Genomic DNA, 10,880 nt, shown 5'->3' with positions numbered 1-10,880 from the left:
TTGCCTCCTTGTGTCAAAATTCAGAACTGCAGCAGGGTCCTGGAGGGGAGCGCCTGTATTCAGCAGCGCCAGCTCACCGCCTAGCTGGACTGCAGCTGTGACGCGTCTATGGCTCCGCCCCAAACCGAAAGCTGCCACAGCACTTCCGGCTCCCTCCCTCAAGAGTGGCCTGGGCCAGGGCCCTGTCCCTGTCCCGCCCCCCGCCTTGGCCCCGCCTTGGCCCCGCCTTGGCCCCGGCAGCCCTCGCTGCGCCTCCCAGTGGCGGGTCGGGATAAGTTCCTACGCAAGCAACCGCGGGTTTCTGAGAGCCCGGAAGTTACGTTATAGGCGCGCGTCCCGGGGGCGGGAGTCAGCTGAGCAGCTGGGGCGAGGCTGGGATCTTCTAGGATCTGCAAAAGGAAACCAGTGATCTTTTGGGGGTGGGAGCGGGGTGCAGGACTGCAACAGATTCAAGGGAGAGGGCTCCGAAGTCTTCTCGCTCATTATAAGGCGAGAGCGAGAAAATCCTCAGGATCTTAAAGAGGAGAAGGGGGCGGCGGATTGCAGGATCTGTCAGAGACTTGTCGAGGCTGCGGAGACGCAGTTTCCAATCTAAGGCGACGGGGATCTCTGGGGGGAGCGCTGTTGGAATCCCTGGGCCCGGAACGGAGGGCCCAGAGGCACCATGGCGTCCATCCTGGATGAATACGAGGACTCCCTGTCCCGCTCAGCCGTCTTTCAGCCCGGCTGCCCCAGCGTGGGCATCCCCCACTCGGGTAAGGGAGGGGAGGGAGCCGCTCACACTATCCGCACACCTGGCACCTGCGGGGGAGGAACGGGGAGAGTAGCTCCAAGGGTCCGGTTCACCGCCTGGACATACAGTCCAGACCTAGGCCCTTGATTCTCCTCAGGCTCTCTTGGCCCCCAGCTGGTGGATGGTCGAAGTTTAAAAGAGCAGCAAGAGCAGTCTCGTGATCTAGGCCCTGCCACTCGGGTTCTACAAGGAAAGTGGGACCCACATAAGGAAGTGACTTGCTTACAGGGCCCCGGTTGAGAGAAGTGAGAATAGGCTCCAGGCTTCAGCCAGAGCCTGTGTTTTGCCTACCAGGCCCTTTCTGGAGGTGGGAGGAAGAGAGTGGGCAAAGAAAATGGTGGAAGGGGAATGTTGTAGGGGTAGGAGGGCTGGTCCTAGAGGGAACTTTTTCACTGAACAGGGAAAAATGAAGTTATTTTAGGCCTTTGCTAGATCTGGGTGCAGGCTGGCCTTGAGGGGAAATTTTTGTGGAAAGTAGGACAGAGTTGGCAGAGGGGTCTGAAGTGCTAGGTATGCATTGGTAAAGAAATGAGAATAAAGGCTAGAGAAAGAAGCTACAGCTTGATTGGGACTGTTCCCCAGGGCTTCCTCTGCCTTCATTCCTCTGGAGACTCACTCAGAGCATTACTGCATGGGTAGGGAGGAGGGGAGAGAGTGGATCTAGACTACTTTAGTTGAGCTGAGATTGCTAGGCCCGAGATTGATAAGGGAGAATGCCCAACCCTTTCTACTGAGACGGGTACATGAGGGTGCAACAGCATTATAAGGGTTCAAAGAACCCACCCCTCACAGCTGTCAGAAGGAGCCCAGAGCCCTCATTTGGAGATGATTAGCAAACTACTTGATATGTTGATAGCAAACTTTTAACTGAGGGCTTGGGGTAGGAGTATGTTGGGAAGGTGGAGAGGAAAACAATTTTTTTTGTGGCCTCTCCTTGTTCTTCCTCCATCTCTTCCATAGCTCACCTTTAATTCCCTCCTTTCCTGTAGGGTATGTGAATGCCCAGCTGGAGAAGGAAGTGCCCATCTTCACAAAGCAGCGCATTGACTTTACCCCTTCTGAGCGTATCACCAGTCTTGTTGTCTCCTGCAATCAGCTCTGCATGAGCCTGGGCAAGGATACACTGCTCCGGTAAGTGAGGGCTCGAAAGACTTAGTAGGGAGTGGATTAGTGGTATTTGGGGACTATTAACTGACTGAGGCATTTCTTTCATTCTGGGCAGGTGAAACTACAGTAGATTTGGAATTTTCAGGAAATATCCATTACCAAAGAACTAATGTAGTATAGTAGTTAAAATCAGGTAGATCTGGATCAGAGCTCAGCTCTCCTATGTACCAGCCAGGGAATGTTGAACAAGTCACCCAGTCTCTCTAACCGTGTCCCGTCATCTGTTAAAGATAGTTCTAACCCACAAGTTAGTCACATTGATCAGGGGAACTGTCTAGAGTCCTGAAGTAAATCCACTATAAATGGAAATAATATATCTCAATAAAATTAGAAATAAACACATACATACATACATAAGTGGGAATACTATATAACAAGGGTGTCAGAAAAAAATGCTTATCTAGAATAACCATCTGGAATAAAACAGCTAAGGATCTGTATCACAAAAATAAATTCTAGGTGGGATAATTATTTAAATATGAAAAACAAACTGAATATCGAAAGAATATGTAATAAATGTCTGTGTTCTTGGGCAGAAGGGAGACCTTCTTACTCAAGCTAGAAAGGACAGGTATATTTGACTACATAGTAATGACAAAATAAAAACAAAAAAGCCTTTGAGGGGTGCTTGGCTGGCTCAGTTGGTAGAGCATGTGACTCTTGATCTTGGAATCGTGAGTTTGAGCCCCACATTGGGTGTGGGGATTACTCAAAATAATAATAAAGAAAAAAAGCATTTGAATCTGGTCATGACCAAAGATGGTGGGAAAATGATGTGTTTCCACATATGACTAAGGATTTACATCCCTATTCTTTAAAAAGCCCTTACAAATTAATAAGAAAAAGACACTTAAGTAGAAAGGGGAGGGCAAAGAATATAAACAAGCAGTTTACAGAAGAGGAACTCTACATTGCCAGTAAACACCTAAAAATATTTTCAACCTTTGGGAAATAAAGGTAAGGTACCGTTTTCTTTAACCTATCAGATTGACAAAAATTAAAAATAGTAATAGATTGTGCTGGTGAAGACACACAGAAATGGACTCTCACGCGCTGCTGGTGAGAGTATAACTTGCCACTGTCTTTTGGAAAAGTGTTCTGGAAATGCCTGTTAAAGTTTAAAATGTCTATAAGTTGGACCCAACAATCCCACTTTGGAGAATACGTAATCTTAGAAAGAAAAGTACCGCTTTGCAAGGGTGTAGATACAAGGATGTTGACTGCAGAGTTATTTATGGTCGGAAAAACTGGACCCAAACTGAATGCCCATCAACAGGAAAATGATGATAAAATTATGGTTGAGCCATGAAGGGGAAAATTATGCAGTTATTGAAACAATGAGTTAGATAGAGCTGTATCTGTTGATACTGTGGAATGTTCATGAAATATCATTAAGTGAGAAAAGCAAGTTAAAAATTTATATATATACACACGTATGTACACAACATGAAGTGATTTTTGTAAAAATATAAAGACAGTGACAAAACAAGTCTATGTTGTAAGGATGGAGAAAGACCTTAAAATCAGTTTTGTCTATGGAGAGTGATGGGTTTAAGAAGAAAACTGTTAACTCTTTATACATCTTTGCTTTGATTCTTTTTTTTATCTAAATTTTTTTTTTCAACGTTTATTTATTTTTGGGACAGAGAGAGACAGAGCATGAACGGGGGAGGGGCAGAGAGAGAGGGAGACGCAGAATCGGAAACAGGCTCCAGGCTCTGAGCCATCAGCCCAGAGCCTGACGCGGGGCTCGAACTCACGGACCGCGAGATCGTGACCTGGCTGAAGTCGGACGCTTAACCGACTGCGCCACCCAGGCGCCCCTGTTTGCTTTGATTCTTTAGTTAAAAATGGGTATATAATTTGAAAATGGTTTTAAATTTTTTTTTCAACGTTTATTTATTTATTTTTGGGACAGAGAGAGACAGAGCATGAACGGGGGAGGGGCAGAGAGAGAGGGAGACACAGAATCGGAAACAGGCTCCAGGCTCTGAGCCATCAGCCCAGAGCCTGACGCGGGGCTCGAACTCACGGACCGCAAGATCGTGACCTGGCTGAAGTCAGACGCTTAACCGACTGCGCCACCCAGGCGCCCCTGAAAATGGTTTTAATAAGGGAAGTATAATTTAAACAGGAGCACCCCTCAGGGTTATTGTGAAGATTGAGATATACTTGGTTAAGGTCTTGGCGTGGTGCTTGGTATATAGAAAGTACTCAGTAACCATTAGCTAGTATTTGTTCTTTTTTTTACCCCAGCAATCTGGGATACCCCTGCATTGTCTTCCCAGATGCACTGTAGATCTTCTGAGCAGAGGGAAAAGACTTCTATTTAGTGACTTCTCAAAATGAGGTAGGGGAATTCTCAGAGCTGAAGGTTCTTAAGTAGGATCCTGTGTGTATTTCAGAGTTCCCTTGAGATTGTGTGCAGAATTTTATATGTGTGTATAGATTTCAGGGAAGAGAGCCTGTGGCTTTCATCAGATTATAAAGAGGTCTGTGATTCCAAAAAAGGATCTGCCCTTCTCTGGAGTGATGCTGTGACTCTTGTCCTGACAGCATTGACTTGGGCAAGGCCAACGAACCCAACCATGTGGAGCTGGGACGCAAGGATGATGCCAGAGTTCACAAGATGTTTCTGGACCACACTGGTAACTGGTGGTGGAGGTCTGAGATTGGTGGGGCGGGGGGCGGGGAGACTGGTTGAGCGGAGGGTAAGTCATTGCCTGGGTGGATGGGATCTGAGAGTGGTGGGGATAAGGAGGAGGCTGAGGGTGGGAATGGCAGCATTCTGTAGAGTGCCATACTCTTCCCCACTCCAGGCTGTCACCTGCTGATTGCTCTGAGCAGCACTGAGGTCCTCTATGTGAACCGTAATGGACAGAAGGTACGGCCACTGGCACGCTGGAAAGGACAGCTGGTGGAGAGTGTGGGCTGGAACAAGGCACTGGGCACCGAGAGCAGCACAGGCCCCATCCTGGTCGGCACTGCCCAAGGCCATATCTTCGAAGCAGAGCTCTCAGCCAGCGAGGGTGGACTTTTCGGCCCTGCCCCAGATCTTTACTTCCGTCCATTGTACGTACTAAATGAAGAAGGAGGTCCAGCGCCTGTATGCTCCCTTGAGGCTGAGCGGGGTCCCGATGGGCGCGGCTTTGTTATCGCCACAACTCGGCAGCGCCTCTTTCAGTTCATAGGTCGAGCAGCAGAGGGAACTGAGGCCCAGGGCTTCTCAGGGCTTTTCGCTGCCTACGCTGACCACCCACCCCCATTCCGTGAGTTCCCCAGCAGTCTGGGCTACAGTGAGTTGGCGTTCTATACCCCCAAGTTGCGCTCTGCCCCTCGGGCCTTCGCCTGGATGATGGGGGATGGCGTGTTGTATGGAGCATTGGACTGTGGGCGCCCCGATTCCCTGCTGAGTGAGGAGCGAGTCTGGGAGTACCCAGAGGGTGTAGGTCCTGGGGCCAGCCCACCTCTGGCTGTCGTCTTGACCCAGTTCCACTTCCTGCTGCTGTTGGCGGACCGGGTGGAGGCAGTGTGCACGCTGACAGGGCAGGTGGTGCTGCGGGATCACTTCCTGGAGAAGTTTGGGCCGCTGAAGCACATGGTGAAGGACTCCTCCACGGGCCACCTGTGGGCCTACACTGAGCGGGCCGTCTTCCGCTACCATGTGCAGCGGGAGGCCCGGGATGTGTGGCGCACCTACCTGGACATGAACCGCTTTGACCTGGCCAAAGAGTATTGTCGAGAGCGGCCTGACTGCCTGGACACAGTCCTGGCCCGGGAGGCTGATTACTGCTTTCGCCAGCGTCGTTACCTGGAGAGTGCCCGCTGCTACGCCCTGACCCAGAGCTACTTTGAGGAGATTGCCCTCAAGTTCTTGGAGGCCCGACAGGAGGAGGCTCTGGCCGAGTTCCTGCAGCGAAAATTGGCCAGTTTGAAGCCAGCCGAGCGTACCCAGGCCACACTGCTTACCACCTGGCTGACGGAGCTTTACTTGAGCCGGCTCGGGGCTCTGCAGGGTGATCCTGAGGCCCTGAACTTCTACCGGGAAACACGGGAGCGCTTCCGGGCCTTCCTCAGCAGCCCCCGCCACAAGGAGTGGCTCTTTGCCAGCCGGGCCTCCATCCATGAACTGCTTGCCAGCCATGGAGACACAGAACACATGGTGTACTTTGCCGTGATCATGCAGGACTATGAGCGAGTGGTGGCATACCACTGCCAGCACGAGGCCTACGAGGAAGCCCTGGCCGTGCTTGCTCGCCACCGTGACCCTCAGCTTTTCTATAAGTTCTCACCGATCCTCATTCGCCACATCCCCCGCCAGCTGGTGGATGCTTGGATCGAGCTGGGCAGCCGGCTAGATGCCCGGCAGCTCATTCCTGCCCTGGTGAATTATAGCCAGGGTGGCGAGGCCCAGCAGGTGAGCCAGGCCATCCGCTACATGGAGTTCTGCGTGAATGAGCTGGGCGAGACTGAGCAGGCCATTCATAACTACCTGCTGTCGCTGTATGCCCGAGGCCAGCCCGCCTCACTGCTGGCCTACCTCGAGCAGGCCGGGGCCAGCCCGCACCGTGTGCATTATGACCTCAAGTATGCGCTGCGGCTCTGTGCTGAGCACGGCCACCACCGTGCTTGTGTCCATGTCTACAAGGTCCTAGAACTGTATGAGGAGGCTGTGGACCTGGCCCTGCAGGTGAGCCAATGCGTTTTGACCCCATTCAGTAGAAGGACCTGGAGAGCAGTTGCTTTAGATGCTGAGGGTTTGGAATGGGGGGCTGTGGCTAGAGGGTGCTGGCATTTCTTGCAGAGAGGTACTTTAGTGTAGAGGTTAAGAATGTTGACTCTAAGGTCAGGGTTTGAAGTCTGGTTCTGCCACTTAGTAAGCTGTGTGACCTCAGGCTGATTTCTGACCCTGTTTTTGCCTCAGAGGATTCGGCCACAAATGGTAATGGTACTTAGCTCCTAGAGTTGATTAAAGTAGTGTGTATGAAAAGCACTCGGAACAGTGCCTCCTCTACAGTAAGTTCTACATTCATGCTAGCTATTGCGTTACAGCCACGACTGCAGAAGGGGAAGGTGCCGAGTTACACTTCTCAATCCTGAGTCATCACTTGCCTTAGGATCACACGAAGTGCTATTTAAGATACAAATTCCCGGGTCTGAACCCAGGACTTACTGAATCAGAAAGTCTGAGGTGAGACCCAAAAAATTTGTATTAAAAAAAAATTTTTTTTTAAGATCATTTCTTTATTTTGAGAGAGAGCGAGAGTGAGCAGGGGAGGGGCAGAGAGGGAAAAAGAGAATCCCAAGCAGGTTCCGTGCTGTCAGCTCAAAGCCCGACACAGGGCTCAGTCCCACGTACTGTGAGATCATGACCTGAGCCGAGATCAAGAGTCGGACGCTTCACTGACTGAGCCACCCGGGTGCCCCCCAAAAATCTGTATTTTGAATATACTCCAGGGTGATTTTTAAATTTGCTAAAATCAAAGCCCCAACTGTCGTAATTAGCTTTTACAAAGCTGTGACAGGGACATACCCATTACTGAGACAGGTTTCTGTCCTGGCCTCCAGAAGCCCTCACCTTGCTTGCTCCCGGAATGCTGGGAATCCTGCCTTGGGGCCTCTCCTCGGGCCCAGCTTCTCCTGGGGCACCTGTCTCTCCCGTAATCTGTATCGTAGAGGGCAGGGGGCTTGACCTTAACACTCGTGGTCTCCCCACAGGTGGATGTGGACCTAGCCAAACAGTGTGCTGACTTGCCTGAGGAAGACGAGGAACTGCGCAAGAAACTGTGGCTGAAGATTGCACGACACGTAGTGCAGGAGGAGGAAGATGTGCAGACGGCCATGGCCTGCCTGGCCAGCTGCCCCTTGCTCAAGATTGAGGACGTGCTGCCCTTCTTTCCTGACTTCGTCACCATCGACCACTTCAAGGAGGCGATCTGCAGCTCGCTCAAGGCCTACAACCACCACATCCAGGAGCTGCAGCGGGAGATGGAAGAGGCCACAGCCAGCGCCCAGCGCATCCGGCGAGATCTGCAGGAGCTGCGGGGCCGCTACGGCACAGTGGAGCCCCAGGACAAATGCGCTACCTGCGACTTCCCCCTGCTCAACCGCCCTTTTTACCTTTTCCTCTGTGGCCACATGTTCCACGCTGACTGCTTGCTGCAGGCTGTGCGGCCTGGCCTGCCAGCCTACAAGCAGGCCCGGCTCGAGGAGCTGCAGCGAAAGTTGGGGGCTGCTCCAGCCCCTGCCAAGGGCTCTGCCCGCGCAAAGGAGGCCGAGGGTGGGGCTGCCACTGGGGGGCCCAGTCGGGAACAGCTCAAGGCTGACCTAGATGAACTGGTGGCCGCTGAGTGTGTGTACTGTGGGGAGCTGATGATCCGCTCTATTGACCGGCCCTTCATCGACCCCCAGCGCTATGAGGAGGAGCACCTCAGTTGGCTGTAGGAGGATGTTGTGCTGGGTGGGCAGGCCGTCGGGGGCACGTGCCCCTTCTTGGGAAGGCTACACCCTGGTCTGCGCTCCGCCATCTGGAGACTCGCCCCATTGTTGGGAAGAGTGGAATTATAGCTGTCACCGAGAGGTATCATCTCCTGCTATCCGGTTCTTCAGAGCGGCCTTAGGGCCACTGTTATGCCAGGCCATCTGCCTGCCTCCCAACAGGGGGCCTTAGCCTGGAGAAGTCAGAATTCTGACCCCATCACCCTCTCCCCTCTAACGGTCCTGTTTTCCTTTTTACTCCCCACAGACATCCTGTTCACCTTCTAGAGCGAGAGTACCATCCTCCCTTTTCACTGCGTGGCTCTTCCCCTTCAGAGGAAGGCCTCTCCTGTGTCTGCCCCTAGGTCCCAGAGAGAAAAGGCAGCCCCTCCAAGTCCTGGGCATGGAGGGTGGGGAAAGGTGGTGCTGGTGGTGGGCGTGTCTTGTGTACACTTTCTAGGGCTCTGGTGTGTGGGCGTGCCCTGGGGGACAGGGCCTCATGGAAGACAGTGGGAGATGATGATGGAGTGGGGAACATTAAACTGCCTGCGCTGTGCTGGTGGTCCTGGAGTTGATGGCTTTGTTGATGCTGGCCTGAGTGGCACGTGAGTGATCTCCAGGGGCATAGGAGGCCACAGGGATGCTGCTGGGACCCTGAACACTTTCCAGCCTTGGACCTCGCTTCTTCACCTGGTGATGTGACTGATTTTGACATATTTTCTGTCTGTTCGCTTCCTTGTCCCTCTGCTCCATCCTCTCCTTCTCCAGGCTCCAACTGGGAATGGTGGCCCACCATCCTCAGACCAAGCACTGTTCTTCCCTTTGGCCAGCAGGTGGTACTGCTCCCCACAGAATCCTTCACACGGGCAGCTGAGGGCACTAATTTCTTGTCCCTTTCTCCACTAGTGCTTCCTCAGTCTGTTCCTTTCTAGTATGTTCTGGGAATCTGCACTGCCTCACCATGAATCTAAGCCCTCATTCTTCCTCCCTTCACTAGCCCTTATACATGCGAGATTTTGCTTGCCCTTCTCTTTGCCAACCTGGATCCTTGCATTCCCGGCTTCTGCCAGCTTTGATACTGCCCTACCACTGTCTGGTATTTGACCATAATGTTCAGATCCAGTGTGGAGGTAGGACTGCCCCTGCCACCATCCATGGCATTTGGCAGATAGATTTTTTTTCCTCATCTAACTTCTGTGACCCGCCCTCCCCCTCTGGACTACATACACTCTTAGTTGTGGCTACCCTAAGGAGTCTGGATCAGGGCCTTCCCGTGACATCAGCGAGCACCCTTTGCCCTGTGGACTGGGGTTCACAGTCCACTGCTCAGCTCTATAGGTGTGGTCCATCAGCTGCTCAGACTGAAACAAAATAACAAGTGTGTCTTCCTGGAATCAGGCTGGGGTCAAGCCACCTGGCTGGTGACTACATGCTTTTCTCTCTCCTGCCACCTAACCCTTTCCAAGACTTTTATCTCCTGCAGTCCTGGTGGAGTCTTGCCCTGCCAAGTCCCCTCAACCACTAGAACAACCCTGTCTCCTCATGGCCTCTGCCAACGGACAGGCTAGAAGCTGACCGTCTCTGATGAGTCTCAGACTCTCCGTCTTCTCCCAAAAGCAAGAGGGAGCAAATAGGGAGGGGTTGGTAATCCCTGGGTGGGCAGAGAGCATCCTAATCCTGTTCCCTCTGTTCGAAGATTTGGCGGCTCTTGCTCCCTTCCTCTCCCCATGTGGCCTACCATTTCCCACTGTCAGTGAATATTAGGTCTAAATTTTGACCTGCCACTTGCATGGTCACTTGCTTACTTAGAACAGCTCGGGTCTTCTGTCTCTGCACATAATGGGTGCCTAATACATGTTAGTTAAACAAACACTGCCCTATTGCTCCCTCTTCCCAGTGGACTTGGCTAAGACAGCCTGGGATGCCCCTGCCCCCTTCTGTCTTCTGAGCCTGCCCATCTGGTCCTAGGCTGCTTCCTCTTTCCTGGAAAAAAAGGCCACAGGCTTCCCTGGCACTGACAGAATGGGGTTCCGTTGAGTCAGGGCAACGGGAAGCTACAGCCCTTAGATCCCTGGAAACCAAGCAAGGCCTGGAGTGGAGGGGAGAGAGGAGGCCCTCAGGGCCTTGGCCCTAAGCCTGGGGAGGGCCAGAAGGGGGTGGAGAGGGGGAGCAGCTGCGTGGGCAGGGGCCAAGATGAATGAGCTGCTCCTGGAGCTGTCACTGGAAATAGGAGGAGTGGCCACAGGCAGTGACGCTGAGATCAGGGCAGGAGGCCTGTAAACAAGGAAGCCACCTGGGGGAGACTCAGGGCGGTCACTGGTCCTGGGGAGCAGGTGCTTCCTGAGGCCCGCCCTTGAGAGGGCCCTGGGGGGCTGCCTGGCCAAGTCGTCAGCTGGCACGAGGGGGCGCTGTCGACTGGCTTCCTGAAACCACCAGCTCCTTT

General features: G+C 52.6%; 1 protein-coding gene across 2 annotated transcripts; it reads left to right on the top strand.

Annotated features, from left to right (window-relative positions):
• The first annotated feature begins 328 nt into the window (after positions 1-328).
• Positions 329-9,007, top strand: VPS18 (VPS18 core subunit of CORVET and HOPS complexes). 2 transcript variants are annotated; one of them, XM_045449998.1, is made up of 5 exons: positions 329-755; positions 1,783-1,924; positions 4,517-4,608; positions 4,780-6,650; positions 7,679-9,007. In XM_045449998.1, the coding sequence occupies exons 1-5, from the start codon at positions 665-667 to the stop codon at positions 8,402-8,404; spliced, it is 2,922 nt and encodes a 973-aa protein (XP_045305954.1). In that variant the 5' UTR covers positions 329-664; the 3' UTR covers positions 8,405-9,007. The 2 variants fall into 2 exon arrangements, with proteins under 2 accessions (XP_045305954.1, XP_045305955.1); XM_045449999.1 differs by lacking the exon at positions 329-755 and adding an exon at positions 2,016-2,917 and having other exon boundaries at positions 1,809-1,924.
• Positions 9,008-10,880: the final 1,873 nt, after the last annotated feature.

This window comes from Leopardus geoffroyi, chromosome B3, assembly GCF_018350155.1.
Source record: "Leopardus geoffroyi isolate Oge1 chromosome B3, O.geoffroyi_Oge1_pat1.0, whole genome shotgun sequence".
NCBI classification, from domain to species: Eukaryota; Metazoa; Chordata; class Mammalia; order Carnivora; family Felidae; genus Leopardus; species Leopardus geoffroyi.
Note: the sequence above shows the minus strand (reverse complement) of the source record. Positions and strands in the feature narration are given on the sequence as shown.

Bases quoted from the DNA above. Each gene is read 5' to 3' on its own strand.
- VPS18 (XM_045449998.1), top strand. From the start codon at position 665: ATGGCGTCCATCCTGGATGAATACGAGGACTCCCTGTCCCGCTCAGCC. The intron at 756-1,782 runs GTAAGGGAGGGG...CCTTTCCTGTAG, and splicing joins CGTGGGCATCCCCCACTCGG to GGTATGTGAATGCCCAGCTG. The intron at 1,925-4,516 runs GTAAGTGAGGGC...TTGTCCTGACAG, and splicing joins GGCAAGGATACACTGCTCCG to CATTGACTTGGGCAAGGCCA.